This window comes from Ictalurus punctatus, chromosome 6, assembly GCF_001660625.3.
Source record: "Ictalurus punctatus breed USDA103 chromosome 6, Coco_2.0, whole genome shotgun sequence".
In the NCBI taxonomy this organism is placed as follows: domain Eukaryota; kingdom Metazoa; phylum Chordata; class Actinopteri; order Siluriformes; family Ictaluridae; genus Ictalurus; species Ictalurus punctatus.
In genome coordinates, this window is record NC_030421.2 from 22433887 (window position 1) to 22458862 (window position 24976).

A 24976-nucleotide genomic window follows, 5' to 3' on the forward strand; every position below is an offset into this window, starting at 1 on the left:
ATTTGTGAGACTGATCTGGAGACTGAAGGCCAGTGAAAAAATGAAAACCTGCCACGATGTTCCTTGAACCATTCAGTGACATTATATAGCTATGTAGCTATTAATGAGAGGTCAAATATGCCACTAAAACATTCATTAGTGGGTATCAGATGCTTTTATGTGTGCCAGGAAAAACATTTCCAGCACCACTGCCCTAGCACCACTGGCATGTACTGTTTATAACAAACAGGATTTCTCCATGTTGCTTGCACCGAAATCTGATCTTTCCATTGGGATTTGCTCAAAATAATCAGGATCTAACCAACTATTTCACTCCATGTCCATGAACTAGACACTTTTTGTTTTTTTACTGACATTTCTTGGAACACAATATGCTGTTTAGCTCTTTTAGGAACAACTCAATAAATCATGTGTTCTCAGATGACTTTCTGCACCCCAATGTTGACTTGAAGCAGCTTGTCTGTTTGCTTGCATAGTTCTTGCCATTCACCTTTGAATTCTGTAATCCTGAAGCTGTTTTCATTTGCCATGATCATAGATCACTGGCAGTTTTTTGTTTTGGTTTTGTTTGTTTCTCACACCAATCCCTGTAAATGGTTAAAGTGATTGTGGTTAAAAATTCCAGGGTGATGCAAGATGCCAAAACTGGCACACCCAGCACAAACTATAACACCACGTTTAAGGACACTTGTTTTGCTATTCCAACGTTTAACTGAAGCCTGAAGTGCTGGTTTATACCACACACACACACACACACACACACACACACACACACACAAACACCCAAGTCATGTGGAATATGTCATGTTGGAATTTTGGGTGGAGCTGAGTGTGTGCCTAATGCACTGACAACTATTTACAGTGTATATAGGTCATATTCTTAAACATGTTGGTATTTTATTAGTTTCACTATGGTTCCTGGATAGTTTATAGTAGTTACTGAAGAATATTCTTTAAAGTGAATAATACGCTCAGACTTAACGGAGTCATCAGAATGTACATCGATTAACAATTTATTGAGATGACATTTTAAAAAAAAAAATGAAAAGTTTTAAAGTGCATGAGCCATCTGAAGACAATAGAGATGTACCTTTTCGGTGACAGGGAAGAGGAGCAGGACAGCACACACAGGCCTTGGCACCAACGTAAGAAGCTCTGGGTCCAAACCATATACATCTCCAAACTGCCAGCTAGGAACTAAGCCCAACTGTCGTAAAAACTACAAGACATAATAAGTCAGAAAGATGAAAGCAGATGGTATTTTAGTAGGAGTTGCAGAAGTGGTGAGTCAGGGCGTGTGCCTCTCAGTGATGATCGTGAAGAAGACTAGGACACTGTGCTATTACTTCACCTCTGACTGGTATATATGGTGATAAATAATAAGAAATAAGCACCATGGCCTCAATTAAGACCTTCATTTGACTACACCTGACTGTGGCTTAGCAGAAGACCAGAACCGAGTCAAGCCATCTACTCACTTGGTTCATTACCTGGAAGAGACAGCAAACAAATCAGTGAACTCAAATAATGTCTCAAGTTTAAGCTCAAGAACGTGATCTGAAGTACAGGTTCAGTGCGATCTTAATCCCCAAACAACTGAGTCACAGTAAAAGAATTCTTATTTGATTCATTTCGTGGCTAATCTAGTTAGCACATTGAATGAAAGTAAAAGCTTACATACGTCTGGATTAGCCTCCAGGGGTAACCAGCGTTGTCCTTCCATTTCAACTAAAGTCTCAGGTACTTATTTTAGTAACTGAATAGTACAATTCACCCTCGATATGTAACGAGGATATATTTAGTGCACGCGTCAGATTTCTTAATAGCTAACAAGTAATCATATGGATGGGAGTAAAGCGAATGCTACCAAAAACGATAAGCTTCCTGTTTCAACTTACTGGATCCTTCAAAATAAAAGTCCCAGTTTATTAACGTGTCCCAGTTTATTGACTGAATAACGATTGTATAAAATATATCTGCTTTTTACACTTTTATTTAAAAAATTTGAAAAAACGTCCACTATATTTATTATGGAATTTAAAGTCGGGCTTTACTATATAAAACTCCGAAATTAAGAAGACTTTGAGATTGTGCAGCAGGGGGCAGTAGAGAGCGACAGTGCGCAGAGGAGACGAAGAAGAGTTTGATTTTCCGCGGCACTGTTTAGGTTTGAATCGACGCTAACATTTAATTTCGGTTCGTGTACAAGTTTAGTTTACGTGTCAACATTGTACTAGTTATAGGTGTTTAGACAGATACTTTAACTTATAGGATCTTTTTCAATTAAATGACTAGTCTACTAATTTGTTAATTGACGTAAATTAACGTTTATATCAACCCAGCTGCTGTTTGGTTAATTTGTTAATGTACAGTAGATATGTTAAAAGACAAGTAAATAAATGCGATTAAGTAACTAGCTAGAAATATTAGAAGTATAGAAAAACAGTCAAGTGCCTAGGCTAGCTAGGTTATTGCTAGCGTTTGAAACGTACATGTTAACTAATTAACGTCTGTAGGGTATCTAACGGTCTCATTTCCATCACGCAGCCTGAACTGCAATGACTCTTGCAGTGGCGATGGAGAAGAAACCAAACACAGTAAAGCAGACTGCTGCAAAGATAAAGACAAAAATTCACAGTAAGAATTCCATGTTTGTTTGGGGATTTCCTTGCCTGCCTTATAACCCTTTGTCATTTATTCATATTCAGTAGCGGCTTCATCTTGGTCAGGGTCTCGGTGGATCCCTATTTGAAACACTGGGCGTGAGTCAGGGATGCACCCTAGATGGGACGGCAGTCAGTTTCAGGGCACTATGCACATGCACATTCTCACCTGGGGCAATTTAGTGTCATCAATCCACCCATCAGCATGGGAGGTGGCAATAAGCCCACAAGCTGACACTCTGCACTGAGAAATCAAGCTCGGGATCAAACCAGAGACTCGGAAGCTGCGAGGTGGCCACGATACCCGCCGCGCCACTATGACGACATTCTATGCCATGTAACCTAACCTGTCTGACTGTTTATTCTGTTTTCTTTCAGACACGTCATCGTTCTTCAAGCTCTCTTTGAAAACCAACAACAAGGCCCTTGCCTTGGCTCTGGTCGCCCAGAAACTGAAATCCAAGCAGTTTGAAACGGAAACAGTGCGCTTACAGAAAGAGCTGCAGAGCCGGATCTTTGACCTTGCCGTCCAGCGTCATAAAAATAAACAAATGGTGAGTCTCTGGAGTTCACAGTGGAAGCACATGCGCAGTGATGCTAAAGGCTCTTTTGATGATTTTTAATAAAAGTGTTAGATTTAAAGTTCTCAATCCGATCTTAATGTTCCCAGCCAGTGGGTGAATTTGGCTTTCACAAATAGTTCTTTATTTGTATTTGTCTCGAATGACTGCACAATGATCTGAACAAAAGACATCTCCTACGAAGGCTAATGTAATGTACATGTATAATGGTCAGTTCTTCTTTCAACTCCATAGTTTATGGTTCTGCGTGAGTTCTATAATAACTCCATCAACTGCATGGCTAAGGCAGTGGACCTTATTTCCAGAGAAGAGGTAATCTATTACTAGTTATCCTGTAGGTGGTCAATGCACAAGATTATCTTTGCAGGAACAAAGCTGCAATTTATAATAATAATAACTTCTTTCAAATTAGGGTGCTGAGAGCTGGGACACAGAGATCACTGAAGGTATTAGGATTCATTACATGATGTGAAACTGACACCTGTGTGCACAGTTAAACAACTATACTATAACCTTTGTGCATTAGCATGTCTCATAGCCTGATAATGTGCTGTAGGGTGAATTATGTTTGTGTGTTTGGTTTATAGATGCTTCTCAGACTGAGAAAGATTTACCTGCATTGGTACCTGAGCAGAAAAACCGAACCAGTCTATCCAACTGTTGGCAGCAGAAGAACGTTCAGGGCCCTGGTGGAAATGTTTCAATGGTGAATGATGGTCAACATCATAGTTCTTCACCTAAACGAGAGGATAAGCCTCCCAGTTCAGAGATTGACCATACAGCACCTCAAAATACTCTTTACGACTCAGAGATGGAGATGACTGTAGTTGACAATGTCGCTGAAATTGTCACAGTTCAGACCAAGACAAAGAAAAATTGTAAGGCTGCTCAGAGAAAAACTAGAGAAATCAGTGAGTCTTATTCAGCAAGGAATAGAGAGCACATTATGCTTAATTATGATGAAGCAGCCGTAGAGTCATCTTGTCTAAAGGATACAACTGCGAGTACGTCTATGCAAACGTCCTGCGAAACACAACTCCAAACAAGTACACACACCTTCACTAGCAGCAATGAAGAGGAGAGTTTGCCTCAGAGAGTGGAGCCTCTGCAGGAGGAGAAAGAATCAGTCACTGCACGCAGAAAGACTCATGTCACCTCTCGGAACACAAAAAGCAACAGGCGACTGAATTCTCAAAAATACGCTGCAGGACAAACCGATACAAGGAAAATTTACGTAATCTCTCCACATGAGTCCAGCTTTATTTGCACCAGTGATGACTTAGATGATTATTTTAGTGACCAAGAAGTAAATAATATGAGAAGGAGCAAGGAAATTTTATCAGAGTTTAATGTGTCTAAAGACAAAGGCACTGAACATGAAGCTGAAATGCTGAAACCCGAGAACAGTGCAAACAGCAGGAAAACATACGTAATACAACCACAGTGCAGACAGACTAAAGTGTCATCTTTCAGTATGGATCAATGTGTAAAGGAGAGTGCTGAATTAATTGATGTTCACACTGATGACAAGGAAATCTGGGTCCATGCAGAAAAATGTCAAAGCAAACAGTCAACTCAGTCATTCTCTCAGAAAGAAGAATGCGATACACTGAGAAACAGAGGAACATATGTGATCCGTACAGGTCAGGTGTCTGCCTGCAGTGACCTCTTGAATCATACATTAGACATTCACGCAAATGTCCCATCTGGGGAAACAACAAATGTACTGACTTTGGAAAGCATACATGATGCACCGTGTACCTCAGGAATGATTAAGGGGCAGCAATCAGAGCAAGAGGTGTGTCATCAACCTGAAATCCAAAGGTTTTCTAAACATTCAAGGGCTGTCTGTGATGAAAAGCTTTTAGAAAATTCCTCTGATCGTTCTCCAATAGAGCACACTAAAGCCAAGATGCCCAAGACAGTAGAGATGAAAGAAAGAGAGAAGAATTTTTCAACAAGAGAAAATGCAACTAGAAAGAAAAGAAGACACAAGTATAGCTCTACTCCGATTGGTGAAATTTTACCAAAAACAATTCCAGTACCAGGTGACAATATAAATAAAAACAACAATTCCACTAACGTATTAAAGGGGGAAACAGAAGGGTTCAATTCTTCTGCTCTCGAGGAGGCCTTTATGGATGAGCCTGTAATTAAGACTGGGGATACAAACAGCGCTCATGTGAGACACTTTAACCATAATGATGACTTGGATACGATTAATGACGTTGGCATAAATTCAAAGGATGTCAGTCCAAAGCGCCACAGTATCCAAAACCGCAAGTGCAGAGAAACCTATGTTGTTTTGTCCAATTGCAGTTCGCAGGAAAAGGAAAAGGAAAACGTTCTGGTTTTCAGCAGCAATGAAAAAAGTTTAGTTGCAAATAGAGAAAGTGGGATTTCTTTTGTTACAGATAGGACATTTGTTCCTCATCATGACAGTGACAGCCAGTCAACCCCAAGAAAAGCAGAGCAGCTTAAGCAGAAACATGGTGGATTATTCTCTGAGGACAGGCCTCCATGGGAATCCCTCAATTTTGACTCTTGTGGGAGTTTTACTTATGACAGTGCTGTCTCTAACAAGAGGGATTCACAAAAGATTTCATCACAAACTCTGGACATTTATGAGGAACCTGGGTTGACCGTGTCACACCAATCTCCAGGTAATTATAGATTTTAAGAAACTTGTCAGATGGGGAGTAGCAACTGAATTCACATTTATTGTCTGGAGATCGCAAATTTGAATCCTGATTATGCCATAGCCATTCATGGTCAGGAGTCGAACCGCTTCTAATTGGCTATGTTCTCTGAGTGGGAGGGATGGTGTTATTCTCACCTCTGTCAGTAAGAGCAACACTATCCAATTGTGGGCGTTAGAGCTCATGTATGTGGAAGAGTGCAGTTAGCACTTCCTCACAGTGTGTTCAGCTATGCTTGGATGGCTTCATGTGTCTCAGAGGAAGCACAAGCATTTACTCTCCCCTTTTGATAGCTGTTGTGTGATAGGGGAGAGCTAGATAGTGGGTGGAAACTGAGAATTGACCAAAATGGAGGAACATGGGGGCTAATAATAAAAATAATAATAATAATAATAATAAGCTTGTCAGATCACAGTTTGAGCTATGTTTTTACCTATAGTTAATGTGTTTTATGTTTAAGTTATAGATGGGAGGGCAATGAAGAGCTTAACAAACACAGACTTGACAGCCAATCCATTAAGTCGATCCCGCAGGAGGGCAGCTGCTGTGTCGTACAAGGAGCCGACTCTCAATTGGTGAGAATTGTTTTGTTAATCTTCCATATATGAAATGTTTTTGTTCTAGCTGCATTGTAAGGTTCCCACTGCTTTTACTATTTACAAATTATTATTACTATTCATAATAATATTTAATTTCTTCACTTTGCAGCAAAATGAGGCGTGGGGACAAATTCTCAGACACCAGATTTTTAAGTTCTCCAGTGTTTAAAGACAAAAAGAAAAACATGAAGAAAACCACTAAGTAAACCCTCGTACACACTGTGAATAGAATTTGTACATTTAACATACAGTTAATCTTTGTTTTGATTGTATTTCTTTTTTTTTCTTTTTTTTAATATCTCAATATATTTTTGCATTAGCATTTTTATAATTTAAATGACCTCTCATTACAGTGTAATTTGCAGAACACTTTGTTTAAGTAGCCTATGAAATTCCATCTCTGTATTGGTTGCTATGCTACCAATAAAGTATTGACGTGCCTGTCAGGTAGTGAATGAATAATTCAGATAGTGTGTTCACCTGAGATGTGTACTGTTGCTGCAGAATAGAGTTGTCTTTGCACCTTATGTAATACACTGTACCAAGTGGTTAGATTGTTTGTTTGTTTTTTTCTTGTTCGTGTTGAACGTGTTCAGGAGCTTTTGGTGAGTTTGACTGTTTTATTATTTCAGTCAGATTAAAAGTCTTTTTTCACCCAGATTAAACTAATGTTTGTGTACTGATTTTGAAAGAATGTACAATTTGCACACATTTCAACATGTAACTTGTAAATTTAAGTTTGTATTGGACTTCACAGATGTCCTTTTGAAGTCGTATGCCTAGGCTGATTTTCCTGTAGTTGGCAAAACAAAACAGGATTTCACATTTGCACTGTGTATATTATAGCCCTTAGACACAGATTAACCGTGAGGTTAATGTTGTTCTCTTTTAGTGTACAGTGTTTTTTGTTTTTTGTTTTCTTTAGTATTATTTCAGTGTGCACATTTGGAAATAAATGTCCACCTGATCCAGTCCTGATTGTTTTGTTGGTTATGTGAAACATGGAAACCAGACAATTGAAGCGAAACATTGAAGCCCTGCTGTAAGTCCCCCATGAGGCCTTCGATAATAAATGTGATTTAAAAAGATAAAGTCTATTAAAATGATTAATGTCTATTAATCTGAAGATCTCTGAACATAGGCATGTTGGCATAGTTTCAACACCGTAATGACATTGTATGATTATAACTATATATATATATATGTGTGTGTGTGTGTGTGTATATAATATGTATGTATGTATGTATGTATGTATGTATAAGATGCAGCAATCACTAAAACATTCAATGCATGTTGTTAATAATGTGACTTCTGTAAAAGACAGTACCTTTCTTATTTTATGAGTGGTCATTATATTGGACAAAATCTCAGGGAAAATGACTTTGACCCGAAGGGGAAAGGCTCTTCCTCGATGCTGGATGATCTGGTAAGAATCTGATTAAATAAATAAAACAACTTTACGCAGTACATACGTGCAATATGTATAATTTTGTACTCTGTTATGTTAGTGTTGCGGGGAGAGAACCTTCTCTACTAACTAATACAAACTATTAAAGCATATCACTGCTAAACACACAATATGTAAGTGTGCTGACTTGAAATAAAATAAATGAGTAATCACTAATTATGTGTAAAATGATATATAGGTACAATAACAGAAAGTGCAAACTTTGTCTGACTGACTGTCTTTATATACAGGCTCATTTTGATTTAGCCATAAGTGTGGCTTTATGGTGGATGAATGAGAAAAAGGGGCAAGATGCGAATGAACTTATGTGAGTAATGTGTTTTAGGTGATTTATTAAAAATTAAATTTTTACACTGCTCATTATTTTTGCATCTTGAGCGTTTTTGGCGGTTCTACGCTTACTGGCAGATATTTACCTGTGAACTGTCTTTGTAGAGGAGCCATCAGTCCCGGCCACAGTCACTGTCCTAATCGACTGGAAAGAGAGGCAATAATCCTCTCATCCTTTGCAGGGATGATTTTGGTACATCTATTAGATAGATAGATAGATATATAAGACTCATTCTGGTAACCATGTCATTGAAAAAATATTTGTATTTCTTCATTTCAGAATAGCTTACCTGTAAATGAGATCCTGTCGCTGTATAGCTGCAAGCCATCTGCTTCCTGCCTTCATCCAGACACTAAAGTAAAAACATTTATAATAGTTTCTAAAAGTGCATTGTTTAAAAATATGTAAGAAATAAAACAACAGGGCATACTGTTACAGTAAAAATGAATGATAGGGTGGTGTGATACGGCCTTGAAGTTATTTTCCAGTGACGGCACATTTTATTCCTCTTGTATCACAGCTATTTTTAATTTATTAATGAACATACTTTTTAACCATTTAATGTTGTGGTACATCTGGGAGACAAGTTACACTATACATTATAGCATGTTAATAAGTTAATAAGACAAAGGATGATGAGCCTAAAAAATAAATAAACAATCAGCTTGTCATGATACCAAAAATTCGGAAAGTGAAAAGTCCTCTGTTCTGAAGACTTTTTGACAATGACAACAGAGAAAATTATTTAATCTGTTCATTATTATTATTAGATTATGTAGAGTGTCTGCCCTACAAGTCCCCATGACTGAGCTGTTACTATAGAAACAATTATGTATTAGAACTTTCTCAGTAACATAAACCAATTACAGATGGCACTGTTGTATGAGCCATGCCATTATAGAAAATTAATCAACACTTTCTGACCAATTAGATTTGAGAATAAAAAAACTCTGGTAAATATCAGAAAGTATATAATCTAACAATACTTTATTAAGTATTATGTTTTATGTTGTAGAAAACAAAGTTGAACACAAAGTTGTAGGGCTGAATCTTTGAAGGGCCAGGGTCCAGCACAGTTTGGTGATTTCCCTGCTCATTTACACACCTATTAAACTTGCTAACTTTGCCTACTAACCTGGTGAGGTCAAGTCAAGTGGCTTTTTATTGTCATTTCAACCATATACAGCTGGTACTGTACATTGAGAAAGAAACAACGTTCCTCCAGGACCATGGCACTACATAAAACAACACACTAACCACATGAGATGACACAGAACTAAAATAATAATAATAATAATAAATTCTACATAAAGTGCAAACAACACAAAATAGTACAGTAACTACTAAGACAGAACAATGGGTAGAGTAGCGCTGACCAGTACACAGCTCTAGTATGGAAATCCTTGCAGGGACAGAAAACTGTGCTGAACTCTGACCCAGCACGACTGGAGTATCGAGCTTCTATATCATCTCACCTCCACTGCTACGATTTCCACAGGCCAACATCGTTCATCCTTTCTCCTTGTCCTATCACCCATTTGCCATGCTCAGTTCGCATAAGGCAGTAGACCGTTCAAGAAAACATAGTAAGTACTATATATGACACTGTGCACTGACTAGTCTCTGTATTCTCTGTCTGATTTGCATGCATCACAAAAAAGAAATCCTTTTTTTGTTTTCCAGCTCAGATGCTGAAAAGGTGGAATACTCAGCGTAATAAAAGAGCATCAGCAGTGTTGGAGAAGGTGTCCTCCCCAACCCCCTCTTCTCTATCTTCTTTCAGTGTGAGTTCTTAAAAAACATCACTAACTGAACCACCTCTTATTCTCTCATGATATATTTGTCTATAAAGCATTGTCTCTTTCACTGTATCACATATTTGTTTGATTGTCAATCATAACTCAGTTTATTATTCATCTATTCATTATGAATCATGTCATTCAATAACTACTATAAATTATTTAGCAAACACAGCTAAACAAATTGAATACATAGTTATACATATAGCACCGTATGTATTGTAACTCCATATACCGGTACTTCGGTACCAAGACGGTACTAAAAAGAAAAAAAAGTTGACGGTACCAGATTTTCATAAGTACCGATATTACCGGGTCAACCCGGTACTGACGCGCTGCCTGACAGGTAGTCAGTCGGGAACATTTCATGTGTGCACCGTACAACAAGAAGACATTGGAGCCAAAGCAGCAGCAGCTCCGCCGGTCGCCATGGCTGCGTCCGAAACCGCATACTTACCTACTATATAGTATGTGAAATACATGTATTTCTCTCGGACGCTCGTTTTCCGCTTTTGGTGTAAAAGCCACACCCCTAAAATTTATGTGCGGATAGATTAAACGTGCTTTCAGGAAGAGCGGCTGCTTAACCGCAGTATTCATTCGAGCAGTTCAAGCAGGTGAGTTTAAAATTATGATAGTTGCATTATGAATGTTGTAGCATAGTTTAATTCGAGTGTACTATTGCAAAAAAAGGGAAAAATAATCCTCGTTTTTGCTTACTTAATGGTTAGCATACGCGCGTTTAACGCTAATATGGTCAGGAGTCCTTATTAACCATTTAATGCTTTAACTTTTATTGGGGTAAAAGTAAATGGGAGGACATGGTGCAGTTTGACACATCAGATGCTTTTTGATGACCTATATATCTGAAATTTATGTGTTAGAAAATAATAGATGTGTGGTTAACACTGTTCAGAAAAACATTTCTGCTCTGTCTGGATAGTAGCTTTGATAATGATATACTTGAAGTATACAGAATTACATTTTAAAAAAAGACATTTTATATTGATATTTAACTTTATTAATAGTATGTAATTCAATTAGCATGTTTTTGCATTTTGCTTTGGTACCGAAATTGGTACCAAGTACCATGGAATTTTACTGGTATTGATACCGCCTAGTGAAATTTTGGTACCATGACAACCCTACACCAGACTGAACCCAAGTGTCACTTATGGGAGTTTAAGAGCATAATCTAAGCCATTTAGTTAAAGATCTGTACTCTGTTGTGTACAGGACACTGAGGATTCTTTGAAAGAGCAAACAAAGCACTATGGAAGCTCTGAGGAATTGCAGCAGGACTGAAGACTACTCATCCATCAACTAGTCTTTAAACATTCTATTATTACTGTCTATCTTTTAGACTTTATTTTTACTTTAAAAAAAAAAAAAAAATTCAGTTGCAGTTTGACCTTTTAGAAGTCCTGGGTCATGTTTAGTAATTTACATAAAAGCCAATGCCTAATACACTAGTACATGAAGTGATATCCTGTTAATATAAAATATTTGCATAAAGGGAAATTTCTCATTATGAGATTATTCTAAAATCATATATAAAAATATTAAGTAAGACTATGTTATTAATTTCAAGCTTAAAATTGGTTTGTTCTACTGGCAGATAATTTTGCTTCTTTCTAGAATTAAATGCTTCAAATAAACAACATTATCTGTATGAATTTCAGCACATAAAAATCCATGAGAAATCAGCATGCTATGGTTTCACCTGACCAGGCTTTCCAGTAGCTTGCTATACAGAAGCTTTTGCTGGAAACTCTAATGTTGCTGTGTGGCTATTGTGGTTAACATAATCATGATTGTAATATATGTGAAAGGTTCTGCTGAGACAGTTTTTTTCCCCCTGTAAACAGGGTATTTCTGGTCTGGAAAAACATGTACTATGCCAAGATTGACACCAATAGGCAGCTCAAAATATGGTAGGGAAAGTGTCTTTTAAAGTAGCCTTTTCATGCTTATTTTATAGGGTCTGATAGTAATTTATAAATATGTACAATATTTCTCTGTTGGTTCCTTTTTTGTTTTTTGTTTGTTTGTTTTGAGCAATATTTGTGTTAATCTGTATTGTTGTATTAACCGCTGACTATTTCATAACAACTATTTTATAACAACATTCTGATGTTATAAATTTAGTATAAACACTTCTACTCCTGTCTAGATACAATATAGGTAAATATATATAGATTGAGCTGAACATTTATTTGCTCATTATCAGTACTGAATACAGAAAGAAGTTCTGTGATCCTCAGGCAGGGGTTGAGTTAATATATACTTGTCTCAAATGTCATGAACTATTTTGACAGATTCTCGTTTGCATCACTGGCTCATGTATGAGTAGCCCAACTCTAGTATCACACATTACTACTGAAGGCTCATAGAGTTAAAGAGATACTAGGATGCAGTGATTCCTGAGATGGACTCCAACCTAGATATCATTGATTTGTCTTGCACACAAATTTCTTTGTTTTACACTGAATAAAATGCTGTCAGTAATTTGGGGTTGTTCTCTTGCTCTTTTGGAGTGGTTTATTTTCCAATAACAGCACGTAATAATAGTGTTTTATTTCTCTTAAATCACAGCAATTTGCCTACGACTACAGTCTGTTATTTTAGTAATGAATGATGCATCATATATTTTAACCATTTATAATTATATTTAATGTAGTGGAACTTCCATGAAACAAGTTAGTTCCTGTTATCACTTACATTATGGCTATAAACAGTCTTTTCTCTCTCTTGCCTAGTGGCATAACTAGAGTTTTATACCGGGGGTGGACACACACACACACACACACACACACACACACACACACACACACACACAATGTTGGGTTTCCATGTTTTATGGGAAATTTCCATAATGAGTTTTATACTTTACAAACTATTTTCTATCCCCTAAACCTACCCATCACCTAAACATCACAAAAAATATTTTTTCATTTAAAAATATAGTATGTATGATTTATAAGCTGTTTTCCTCATGGGACCAAAAATTTCTGGTATTGATAGTAATAACACACACAAAGAAAGAATTGGGTCACTCTGTTTCTGTCTAAGTGTTGAACATCCAAAATATTTTCAGAAAATAAAGCTTAAGCACCAAGGAGATAAGATACAGTAGCATGTGTATGTTACATGAACTGCTGTGTTTGTTTACAAAAAACACCACCACCACACACACTGCAATTTGCACCTGATCTGCCTATTTGTGCTTCTTTAAAAAGAACTGATATCTCTCCCTTTCTTTTCATGTTTAACTGATCCTGTGCAAAAATATGACAGTTACATCGGTTACATCTAATCATTCAATATCTCATAAAAGTTATTCAGCAAATAAACCTGATGCTAAACCTTAAAAACGTACTTCAAATATGATGTTTTCTTATTCTTCAGTATCTTACAGCCATATTCTCTCGTCCTCGGTTCGTCCGTGATTTGAAAACTGCATGCGCTGCCGGTGAACGTCAAAAAAACCCTAAACTCCTCTTTTGACAAGAGGTGAAATGATGTGTCAATCAGCATCAGCAACTGTTAGTAGCGAATAAAATGTTGGGGTGGCACCCCTGACACCCCTCTGGCTCCACCACTGCTCTTGCCCTGTTACAGATAAAGCCTTTGCAAAATGTTTAAGAAATGTCTCCTTACAAAACGATTCATCATAACAAAGAAAAATGTATAATCGTTGATAAATAACACAGTATTTAATCCATATATTATTACTCATAGATTACGTGGATCGTCTGCCCATATAAGTCCCTCTGATTGAGCTGTTACTATGGTAAGGATAGCATGTTAGAATGAGAGTATTAACATAAACCTGTGTTTGCTTTATTGCTGGCACTGTGGTATACATTTCAATAATTATGTTTTTTTCTAACATAATTATACAGGAATCGAGTTTGTTAGAACTGCTAACATTGGCAAGTTAGGTGCAGAGTGTAGTGTTTATCTCATAAATAGCTGAAATGAAATTATACAACGCACATTCATTTGATACATTACCGCAGATATATGCAAATGTTTCTCTGACCAGATGCAGGGGTCTACATTTGCAGAGTAGTTTTTTGACTGAATGTAGTATGCAGGTCAGACGATGGATCTTGTGGATGACTGACCCAGTGTGGTGGATTCTTTCCATAATTATTGCTATTTTACATGTCTGTATACGTGAAACTACAGCCAGTCTGTTTATGAATTCAGTACTGGCCTTTAATTAAAAATGTAGTAAACATTCAGTAAATCCTGTGAAGTCTGGAGAACAGATTATTTGCATGTGGTTCATACATGAGGGTTGGGACTAAGATTTTACCTGGTTTTATTGTCACACAGCATTTTTAATGCAACATGGACATTCCATATTGTTCTTGTTACTATTGTAACATGGACTAGTGGATACCACACCAGTCCTTTCCCTTTGTCTGTGGGGGGGGAAACACCTAGTAGTTATGTATTCTTGCTTCAAATTACAGCACCAATGTTGTTCTCTCATACAACAGTCAACATGTCAGTCCCCTATAGTTATGCAGTCCTGTTGATTTAAATGATAATACTTTGTTTGTGAGGAGGACTATAAAAAGCTTGGGAAACAGAATCTCTCCATCAGACATCATGGGAAAGGTGGGAGTTTTTTTTGTACCACTGTTTGTATTAAACTAAAGCATTAACTGCCTTACACTATTCTTATGAGTAATGTGACCATTGCTTTATATTCCAGATTATTTTTTACGAGGACACGAATTTCCAAGGCCGTAGTTATGAGTGCAGCAGCGACTGCACAGATCTGCACTCCTATTTCAGTCACTGCAACTCCATCCGAGTGGAGAGTGGCTGCTTCATGATCTATGAAAGGCCAAATTACATAGGTCAACAATATTTCATGAAAAAAGGTGACTATTCTGACTTTCACAGTTGGAAGGGTGTCAGCAGCAGTATCAGATCCTGTCGCATAATTCCACCGGTATGCTTTGTTTGCTATTCTGCTATACTGTGGAGTAAAGTTGAAACTGTATGAAGAAGTCATGTTATGATAACCAATCAACATAAAATCGCAATATTTGATCCATAATGATATCTACAGTATATCGAAACAATATAGATATACCATTTTCAAACTTTCCCCATGTTATATTTCTTTTAAAATGTAGTTTTTCCATATTTCAAATCACATGCAAAAGCAGATTGTTTTGTCTAAACCTGCTATGTGGTAAATTTAAATGATCTTTATCTCTGTGTGTACATATATTCTGAATAAATTATTTTATTTGACTTCAGTACAGGGGCATATACAGACTAAGACTCTATGAAAAGGCTGACTTTAATGGTAACATGATGGAGTTCATGGATGACTGTTCCAGTGTTTCGGACCGTTTCCATCACCGGCATGTTTACTCCTGTAAAGTGATGAACGGCTACTGGATCTTCTATGAGTATCCCAATTACAGAGGCAGACAGTACTTCCTGAAACCTGGAGAGTACAGGAGATACCGTGACTGGCGTGCTACTTGTTCCATTGTAGGCTCTTTCAGACGCATCACTGATTTTTAAGTATTGATCTATTCATTAAAAAGAGTGTTCATTCCTTCATATAAGTCCATGTTATATCATCTGTTTGCTTTTTTCATCTGTGTGCATAAATGAACATACTTTTAAGAAGGTCAACATTTTTGTATTATAAGTTCTTTATTATAATATTGAGATACTGGATTTTTGATTTCCATGAGGTGTAAGCCATAATCGTCAAGATTAAAGATTAAACAAAACAAAACAAAAAAAAGAGTATTTTTTTACATTTCAATTTATTTCTAATGAATTTAGAATATATGAAAGTTACACTTTTTGAATTAAATTACAGGAAAAAAAGTCCTTTTCCATGATATAAATTTTTTTTTGAGATGCACCTGTATACAACCCCAATTCCAAAAAAAAGTTGGGACACTGAAATGTAAATAAAAACATAATGCAATGATTTGTAAATCTCAAATCTATTTTTTAATCACAATAGAACATAGAAAACATCAGATGTTTAAACTGGCCACAACAGGTCTCAAAAAAAATTGGGACTGGGCAACAAAAGGCTGGAAAAGAAAGTGTTACTAAAAAGAAACGGTTAGAGGAACATTTTGAATCTAATTAGGTTAATTGGCAACAGGTCAGTAACATGACTGGGTATAAAAAGAGTATTTTAGAGACCCAGAGTCTCAGAAGTAAAGATGGGATGGAATCTGGATGGAAGCATGTCGGCGGCCATGTTTGAAGCGGTGTTTCCCCGGGAAATCGAGTCGTGGCTGGGCTGAGATATGACATCCATGGTGTTGGGTACACTGATAATACACAATGTCAAGTGCTCTGGAGACAAGAAAAAAAAACAGCACCTCCTCAGGATACCAATTATGATGCAGTTTTAAATCCAGCAACTGCAGAAGGGCTGTAACAGATGTCCTACTCATCCAAAAAAAACATGCTGAATGTCTCCCATTTCAAAAACATGTCTCCTCTTATATGATCTGTTAAGCTTGGAATATACAACTAACCTAGTCAGAATGAACAAGTCATCAAGCATCAGTGTTTTGCATCATGAATACCATGATGTATTTTTGTTTCTTATCAAGGTCATTACTGCCCAACCTTTAGTCATCACATCACTGTAAGAAACCAACCAACAAGATGCCAGAGGCATCACGACCTTTTGTTTTGCACACCCAAGAAGATGATACAAAAGCAATGATACCAGTTATTCTGGTATCTGTACTGAAGTACTGGGGGTATGTTGGAATTTTTAAGATGTAGTTTTTTCTATATTAAAAATAAAAATAAAATAAAATAACTATAAAGTAAAAGATTGAGAATGAGTCTCTAAAACAACAACATTTATTACTTTGCATTCATCTGAGGAAAACTGATATATCTATGTTGAATTTGAAGATTTTAAACTTTTTAAATTTTAGGATTTTTTTCCTTTATGATCAAGGGCACTGGGAATTAGCAATGGCCGTTAATAGTGCAGAAACTTTAGGTTGGTTTTGTAATGATTTATTTTAAAACCATGATCTATATATTCTATTTTCAAATTTAGAAATAGTTCATTCTCATTTGTAATTGATAAACTATTGATTATAAATGCATTTGTAAAATTTTATAGTCAAGAATCATTGTTATCCTTAGACAGTGTTACCCTTTTGATTTTGAAAATGAATTCTAACTGTTTTGATAAACTGTACACTCAGGACCACCAATAACCCACCAAATTACAAAAACAGAAACAATTTGGAGATAATGAACTGAAATTTATTGGTTAAACTTCATTGATCAAGATTTTAGCTTCTCAGTTTGAATAGGTAATGCACTTCATGGAACCAATCCTTGAGGATATGGCACCCCAATCACTGTATCTTCTGTATTCACCAGGTCTCAGCAGATACTGTCTGCCTCTGTAATTGGGATGCTCATAGAACAGCCAGAATCCTTCAAGCACTTTGCAGGAATGGATGTCATTGTAGTGGAAGCGCTCATAGACAGATGGACAGTCATCAGTAAACTCCATCATCTGTCCACCAAAGTCAGAACGCTCATAGATCCTCACTCTATGAGACCCTTGATGCTAGAGATGAAAAAAAAAATCTTCATATACACGAAATCAACAATATTAATATAAATATAAATATATTTCTATTATACATAGAGGATCACCTGAGGTAGCATACGACAGGATCTGACACAGTCGTTAAAACCCATCCACTGTTGATAATCTGGGTATTCCCCTCTATGGAGAAAGTACTGGTAACCCATAAAGTTTGGCCGTTCATACACCATCCAGTACCCACTTTCTACCTGAATGGAGTTGCAGCGGCTGAAATGGGAGTGCAGATCAGCACAGTCGCTGCTGCACTCATAGGAACGGCCTTGAAAGTTCCTATCCTCGTAGAAGATAATCTGTAACCAAATATTTTTGTTAGATGGTATGTTTATTGAAATTTTTTTAAACCTAATTAGTTCTTCACTTACATATATAATTATAAGCGCCTATAAATAGAATAAATAAAGAGATGATAGTAGGCTTACCTTTCCCATAATGATGGATTAGCAGTGTATCACTTCAACACTGCCACTGATTAACAGCCACTCTTTTATATTTTTTCAGATAACCCACATTGCCAGTGACATCAATTAACTTCTGAAGTCAGCTTTTTTATTCAACAGAATGGTCTGCTGCCAAGCAACAAAAGGTATTTGCACTACATTTGTTCATTCTGACAAAGAATTAAATGGTAATAATTACCCTTTGTGTGCATGTGTGTTATAACAGAATAAACAGATTTAGGAAGAATATGCAAAACGCAAACTAAAGGTTAACCCTGGACTCTAGAGCAGTAAAGCACTAACATCATCTACTTCACCCCTGTGCAACCATCGGCTCGGATCTGTAAATCTAAGTATTCTGAATCTGGAAATTGTTATGCCTCTTCATTTTTAAAGATCCATGTTTACATGCATTCTGTAGAGCTTGCAGTAAGAAATTTTGTTTGGTCCAAAACTAAAGGACAAAAATATCCAATTGTAGTTAGGCATGGCATAAAAAAAGGGAAAAACAATCAGAAACATTTGAAGGGAAAATAGGATTTTTTTTAAAAAAAAGAAAGTTTAATACTAATACTTTGTTGAAGCACCTTTTGATTTTATTACACCACTCAGTCTTTTCTGGGTAAGAGTGTTTCAGTGTGGTACATCTTGACTTGGTAATATTTCCCACTCTTTCTTGAACATACATTCTAGATCCAACAATTGTCTACTTCAGGTAATCCCATTCAGGTCTGAATCCAGGTCAAAAACATTGATCTTCTCTTGGTTAAGACATTCCTTTGTTGATTTGGATGTATGCTTTGGGTCATTGCCATGCTGAAAGGTAAAATTACTTTTTATCACCAGCTTACTAGCAGACACCTGAATGTTTTGCAGTAAAATCCAATGGCATTTTGTGATTCCCTCCACCTCGGAAAAAAGCCCCAGTTCTGGATGAAGAAAAGAACCCCTAAAGCATGATTCAGCCACCACCATGCTTCACCATGGCTATGGTGTTCTTTTATTGATGTGCTTTTTTTGTGCCAAACATAACTTTTGGAATTTTGGAATTATTATACCACTTGGAATTATTCTCGTTAGACCATAGCACATTTTGCCACATGTTTTGGGGTGATTTAGTTGGGCTTGTTTTTTTGTTTGTTTGTTGTTGTTTTTTGCGAGAAAGGGCTTTGTCAGCTTTTTTAAAGACCAGATGAAAACAATTATATGTCATGAAAATCCTACAGAATCAATAATTTGTGATGACAACTGTATAATAATTACTTTTGAACATGAGATTGAATGTGATTGGTTTAGTCTGAACCCAGCCACAAATTCCATAATTATAAAAGGGTGTGCACACTTATGCAACAAGGTTATTGTTAGGGGTTTTATCTCCTAAAAGATTTCTGTTTGTTTTTCACTTAATTTGTATACTTTGTAGTTTCACATTGAACGTGGAAAAAGCTCTGACATGATTTATCTTGGTTTAATTTTTTTTCATCACAAAAACTTGACATTTTAACAGGGGTGCGTAGATTTTTTTTTTTTTTTTATCTCCACTGTAATAATTCATTCATATATTTCATTTCATAATAAGTCATTTAGGTGGCATTAGTAGTAATATTTATCCTAGAACTATATACTTTAGCTGTGTTGGGAAGATGAGCAAAGGCAAAAACATACCATAGTGTAGGAGCAGTGCTTCGTCTCCAATGACACTGTGTTCACATTTATAAAATTCATACATTTAGCTGTGATCAATTATAGACTGGGATTTAAAAATCACATCACTGCTTAGACAAATGTTATATGTAAAGCTTATACATAATTAAGTTATATTTCTGTAATTTTACTCACAGTGATGACTTATTGGATTAATTGTGGTTCATATCATCAAAAATATCAAAACATATCTTCCCTTTCAGATTCATTTCTGTCTCAATCTCTCCCTCTAGCGGTTAAACATTATACTTAACAATGTTTATTAATGCACTCTTTTTTCCATTAGGCACAAACTGAACATATTTAAAATTGGACCATATGATAGAATTGGAAGTTTATGAACCATAACATTCATGAAAAATAGATAGAAAAAGAGATCACATATCCCAAACTGTGTGCGTGTGAATACTTGTGAAACTTGTTTGGGTGATTGCCAGTCAACTCAACACTTTCCCTAAATAAACTGATACAGTAGAATGAAGTAGACCATGTTGATGACTCAGGTGATTTGTACAATACCTGGTATTTATCCGAAGGCTACACTGCTGGCAGAGGTTTGCTGAAACAACCTTTGTGAAAACCTACTAATCAAACGTTTTTCAACACGAATTCTAAACCCATGTTTTATTCATACATCCTGATAGGCATCCACTTATCTACAGTGCTGTGGAAAAAGTATTTTCCCCCATCCTTTTTTCTTTTGTTTTTGTGTATATCTCATACTAAATTTTTCAGAAATCGAAATCTGTCAAAATCGATCAAAATCAAAAGATGAAACAGAGGCAACCTAAGTAAACACAGAATACAGTTTCTAAATGCTAATGTTATTTACTGAAGCAAAAAAGTTATCCAATACTAACTGGGCCTGTGTGATAATGTATTTGCCCCTGTAGTTACTAATTCCCCAAATCTATGAAACTGCATTCATAATGGGGTTCAGCTGAACTAGACACAACCAGGCCTGATTACTGAAAACCCTTTTCAATCAAAACAACACTTAAATGCAACTTCAAATGCATGAAGTTGGTTAAAAGATCTTACCCAGTAACACACTATGCCAATGTTGAAAGAAATTCCAGAAATTTTTAGGAAGAAGGTGCTTGAAATACATCAGTCTGGGAAGGGTTACAAAGCTATTTCAAAGGCTCTGGAACTCCAAAGAACCACAGTGAGAGTCATTATCTCCAAATGGAAAAAAAAAAAAAAACACAGCAGAATAGTGAACCTTCCTAGAAGTGGTCAACCTTCCAAAATTCCTCCAAGAGCACAGCAACGACTCATTCAGGAAGTCACAAAAGATCCAAGGACAACATCAAAGGACCTACAGGCCTCTTTCGCATCAATAAAGGTCACTGTTCATGACTCCACTATCAGAAAGACTCTGGGTTAAAAATAGCATCCATAGAAGAGTGGCGAGGTGAAAACCACTGCTAACCCAGAAAAACCTTCTGGTTTGTCTGAACTTCACCAAAGCATACCTTGAAGATCCTCAAACCTTTTGGGAGAATGTTCTGTGGACTAATGAGTCGAAAGTGGAATTGTTGGAAGACAAGGGTCTCTTTACATCTGGCATAAACCACACACTGAATTCCATACAAAAGAATATCATACCTACGGTCAAGCATGGTGGTGGAAGTGTGATGGTGTGGGGATGCTTTGCTGTTTCAGGGCCTGGGTAACTTGCAGTAATTGAGGGAAACATGAATTCTGCTCTCTACCAAAAAATCCTAAAGGAGAATGTCCAGTCTTCAGTGTGTAAGTTGAAACTCAAGCACAACTGGATTAATCAGCAAGACAATGATCCAAAGCATAGGAGTAAATTCTAGTCCTAGATGTAAGTGAGAGACTGATCTTTAGTTATCGGAAGTGTTTGGTTGTAGTTATTGCTGCTAAAGGTGGCACAACCGGATTTTAATACTAAGGGGACAATTCGTTTTTCACATGGGTGATAGGTGTTGGATGACTTTTTTGTTTGTTTGTTTCAATAAAAAAATTAAATAAAAACTGTATTGTGTGTTTACTCAGGTTGCCTTTGTTTTATGTTGTATTTCGTTTGAAGCACTAAAACCATTTTGTATGAGTTATACACAAAAATAGAATAAATCAGAATGGGGAAAATACTTTTCACAACACTGTAGGCTATTTAAAAGGCAGTTCTTTGTAGATACTGTATTGTATTGTATTTTTGTGAACCTTGAAACTTCCTATTCTGGTTATAAAAGTTGCCTCAAAGCAGTACAGTAAGTGTATCTCAACCAATAAAAAATTAAATGAAAACTTAACAAGTCATGTAAATCATATAATCACAATGTGTGGAATTAATTTACTGTTTTAAACTACAAAAAATAATAGCTTCAGTTTGTAGCAATTCGTTCAAGTTTTAAATTTTGAATTAATTTAATTCATACATAAAAAAATGTAATTTATCATAACCAATTAAAAACCCTGAGGTTTTTAAAATATTGGTTCTATACGATTTTGGATATGTAAAATGTGCTTTTCAATACCACAGAGGTTTTACAATCAGACATGCACTAACACAGTGGGTGTGGTCATAATTTAACACAGTGGACCATGTGTTAATTAGCTGGCAGTTGAGATGGGATCCTGCAAGGTCATCATGGAGACACCCCTGCTGTAGTGTAAAAGTATGGCAAATAGATGGAGACATCTTATACAGTGGCAGAGCTTACAAGGGGCAAAGCATCTAGTAGGGCTTCAACTTGCTATAATACTTAAAACTACTCAAAACTTGGTACAAACTATGCTAAAGTCTCAGTCATTATACAATGGATAACTTAAAGCTTAAACTCTATTGAAATAATAAAAAATTATAATAATAATGACCCTAATGCTTATACCAAAGTTCTTTCCAACACACTTAGCACTGCTTGACTCTATAGTCTACAGCTGTAGAAGTTTAATGATTTATATTTTCACTATCCAGTATCTAACCTTTTGAGTCTGGTTCTTCTCACGGTTTCTTCCTCATGTCATCTCAGGGTTTTTTCCTTTGCTGTCATCACATCTGGCTAGTTCTTTGGGGACAAATCTAAGTATATCAGGATACCTGTAAAGCTGCTTTGTAAGAATAACCATTGTTAAAAGTGCTATATAAATAAAATTTAATTGAATACAGTGTTTGCCTATTTTGGGTATTTTTTATGGTTTATTGTTCCAGTATTTGTTAAATAAATAGTATAGTAGCATAAAACTCTTCAGCAGTTGCAGGTTTTTGCTTGCATACAAAAGCTGTGAATTTCATTTGAACTTGGGTGCCCGAATGTTTATCCAGTTTTAAAGAATCCACAAATTTGCTGTGGGAGTTGAAACTGTTTAACTGGCTTTCAAGAATGTAGTTACATGTGTATGCACAAAGTCATAAAAATGTGTTATTCTTCCATCATGCTGTGTTCTTTTTGTGAAACCAAACTACAGAATGACAGCGTTGCTGACCTGCCTCATGTTGATTTGTTCTGTTTACTTAATGCTTTAATCAGCACAGCACTCCATTCCCAAGCCATGGGTTATTTTTGTTCTGCTGGGTCATTGGAGTTCCACAGCTGAGAAGAATTACTTTAATCCCATGAAAAAATGCACAAGTAAACATTCCAGTCAGGATGGTTGCCTTGTAAGGCAGAGAAAAGAGGGCGAAATGAGTCGTATGCATAAAAAAAGCAAAGGTCTTTTTCAAAGGTAGGCTGATGCCTGTAGATGCATTTTTCTGAAGTTAGAAGGTGAAGGAATGAAGAAGGAATGAGAGAAAGCAGAGTGAGCAAGAACCATTAATATATATTGTAAACATTTTCTGCAGATTAAATGACATTCCATTCACTGCATCAATTATTCTCATTACTGTCATGGACTGACAGCCAGTGCCACCCAAGGGAATGACCTGTATTATTACATATTACCTGTTCACTGAACGACAAAAAGTGTAGCATTCAAACTGAAATTATTTTATCGGACAGTAAACAAAGCATCTGCTCAACCCTGGTAGCATCCTCTCTCCCACACACAGCTATTTTTTACTATTAGTCAGAAGAAAACAAATCTTTAACCATAAATTTTGAGCAGTTGACATAAAAAAAAAGATAATGGCAGTATATCCTGTAGCTTATTTAGTTCAAGTGATGTGTATTCCATTTACTGAACTATTCTTCCTAGTACTCTATTAATATCTGTACCTAGAAGGAAATAATAAATAATAATAACCATTTATCCAACATAAGAAGGCACAAATATGGACTTAGAGTATAATTAGTTTTGTCCTTCTTTGTTATAAATGGATATAGCAAAAGACAAGAGTTATTGGTTCTGAGTTACAGTTGCTCATTTGATTAAATACATGAAAAAAAAGAACTCATCATACTTTAAAGATCCTAAATGATATATGTTACCTAATGTATTACTCTGTACATTATCACTTAAGCTTTAATCCTTTATTGTGTTGTTAGGAGTGTGTATCTGCTGTGACAGGATGTGTTAGGAGTGAAGTAGCACGCTGAAGCCATGTGCTAATTACACTCCCATCAGGTGCTGACAGATGCCCCATCATACACCTGGCTGAGGATGGCATGCTGAGACCTTAATTATGGAACTTGGCCTGGGACAAATGACCTTCTATTGATCTTTTAAAAAATACACAGGTAGAGGGACTGAGCACTCTCGCCCATTAACACTTTATGGTCATAATCTCACACAGTGAGCCATGTAAAGTGGTTTAACTTTCAGATGCTACTGGATAAAACAATAAAATAAACTTGAACTAAAGGTTTAAAGAACAGTAAAGTATCAGTGGAGTGTCTTTGCCATAAGGTGGCAGCACTGAATTGATTTTTAGAAGATGGGAGACGTTAATTGGAGGCAAATCATGGGTTTAATGGGTGATTGCAGGCTGAAGGGATATTTCTTCACGGTTGTCCTTGTGTCGGGGGGGGGGTAATGTATGTCTTATACGTGTTATTTAGTCCGGTGTTGATTTATTTGAGCAAATCGTGAGGCAGACAGCGAGGGTAGCATAAAAACTCTCAGAAAAAAT

At 36.3% G+C, this 24976-nt stretch overlaps 5 protein-coding genes across 11 annotated transcripts in view; 3 read left to right on the plus strand and 2 right to left on the minus strand.

Annotated features, from left to right (window-relative positions):
- Positions 1 to 1891, minus strand: part of uchl3 (ubiquitin carboxyl-terminal esterase L3 (ubiquitin thiolesterase)) — a 6094-nt gene extending 4203 nt beyond the window's left edge. Inside the window, exons 1-3 of one of the 3 annotated variants that reach the window (XM_017470540.3) lie at positions 1682 to 1891; positions 1479 to 1490; positions 1091 to 1219 (exon numbers count right to left, since the gene is read on the minus strand). In XM_017470540.3, coding sequence (XP_017326029.1) covers positions 1091 to 1219; positions 1479 to 1490; positions 1682 to 1723 — 183 coding nt within the window. In that variant the 5' untranslated portion in view covers positions 1724 to 1891. Of the gene's footprint in view, positions 1 to 1090; positions 1220 to 1412; positions 1491 to 1681 lie in introns of all 3 variants that reach the window. The other 2 variants (XM_017470541.3, XM_053681022.1) reach the window with 2 other exon arrangements.
- Positions 1892 to 1986: 95 nt separating this feature from the next.
- sgo2 (shugoshin 2) lies at positions 1987 to 7207 on the plus strand. Of its 4 annotated transcripts, none has more exons than XM_017470537.3 (8): positions 1987 to 2196; positions 2548 to 2637; positions 3042 to 3217; positions 3479 to 3556; positions 3657 to 3690; positions 3832 to 5907; positions 6404 to 6518; positions 6652 to 7207. In XM_017470537.3, exons 2-8 carry the CDS (start codon positions 2559 to 2561, stop codon positions 6746 to 6748), a joined length of 2655 nt encoding a protein of 884 aa, XP_017326026.2. In that variant the 5' UTR covers positions 1987 to 2196; positions 2548 to 2558; the 3' UTR covers positions 6749 to 7207. The 4 variants fall into 4 exon arrangements, with proteins under 4 accessions (XP_017326026.2, XP_017326028.2, XP_017326027.2 ...); XM_017470539.3 differs by having other exon boundaries at positions 6410 to 6518; XM_017470538.3 differs by having other exon boundaries at positions 1987 to 2167.
- A 279-nt stretch (positions 7208 to 7486) lies between these two features.
- On the plus strand, positions 7487 to 12744 carry LOC108266799 (uncharacterized protein C2orf80). 2 transcript variants are annotated; one of them, XM_047156030.2, is made up of 8 exons: positions 7487 to 7584; positions 7914 to 7968; positions 8241 to 8317; positions 8446 to 8533; positions 8621 to 8698; positions 9840 to 9927; positions 10025 to 10125; positions 11377 to 12726. In XM_047156030.2, the coding sequence occupies exons 1-8, from the start codon at positions 7544 to 7546 to the stop codon at positions 11443 to 11445; spliced, it is 597 nt and encodes a 198-aa protein (XP_047011986.1). In that variant the 5' UTR covers positions 7487 to 7543; the 3' UTR covers positions 11446 to 12726. The 2 variants fall into 2 exon arrangements, 1 of the variants encoding a protein (XP_047011986.1); XR_008396583.1 differs by lacking the exons at positions 7487 to 7584; positions 7914 to 7968; positions 8241 to 8317; ... (2 more) ...; positions 9840 to 9927; positions 10025 to 10125 and adding an exon at positions 10162 to 10757 and having other exon boundaries at positions 11377 to 12744.
- Positions 12745 to 14763: 2019 nt separating this feature from the next.
- LOC108266801 (gamma-crystallin M2) lies at positions 14764 to 15844 on the plus strand. Its single transcript, XM_017470544.3, has 3 exons — positions 14764 to 14772; positions 14870 to 15112; positions 15427 to 15844. Exons 1-3 carry the CDS (start codon positions 14764 to 14766, stop codon positions 15697 to 15699), a joined length of 525 nt encoding a protein of 174 aa, XP_017326033.2. The 3' UTR covers positions 15700 to 15844.
- Positions 15845 to 17417: 1573 nt separating this feature from the next.
- LOC108266955 (gamma-crystallin S-1) lies at positions 17418 to 18267 on the minus strand. Its single transcript, XM_017470795.3, has 3 exons — positions 18214 to 18267; positions 17842 to 18084; positions 17418 to 17752 (listed from the first exon to the last, which is right to left on the minus strand). The coding sequence occupies exons 1-3, from the start codon at positions 18220 to 18222 to the stop codon at positions 17477 to 17479; spliced, it is 528 nt and encodes a 175-aa protein (XP_017326284.1). The 5' UTR covers positions 18223 to 18267; the 3' UTR covers positions 17418 to 17476.
- Between the last annotated feature and the right edge of the window lie 6709 nt (positions 18268 to 24976).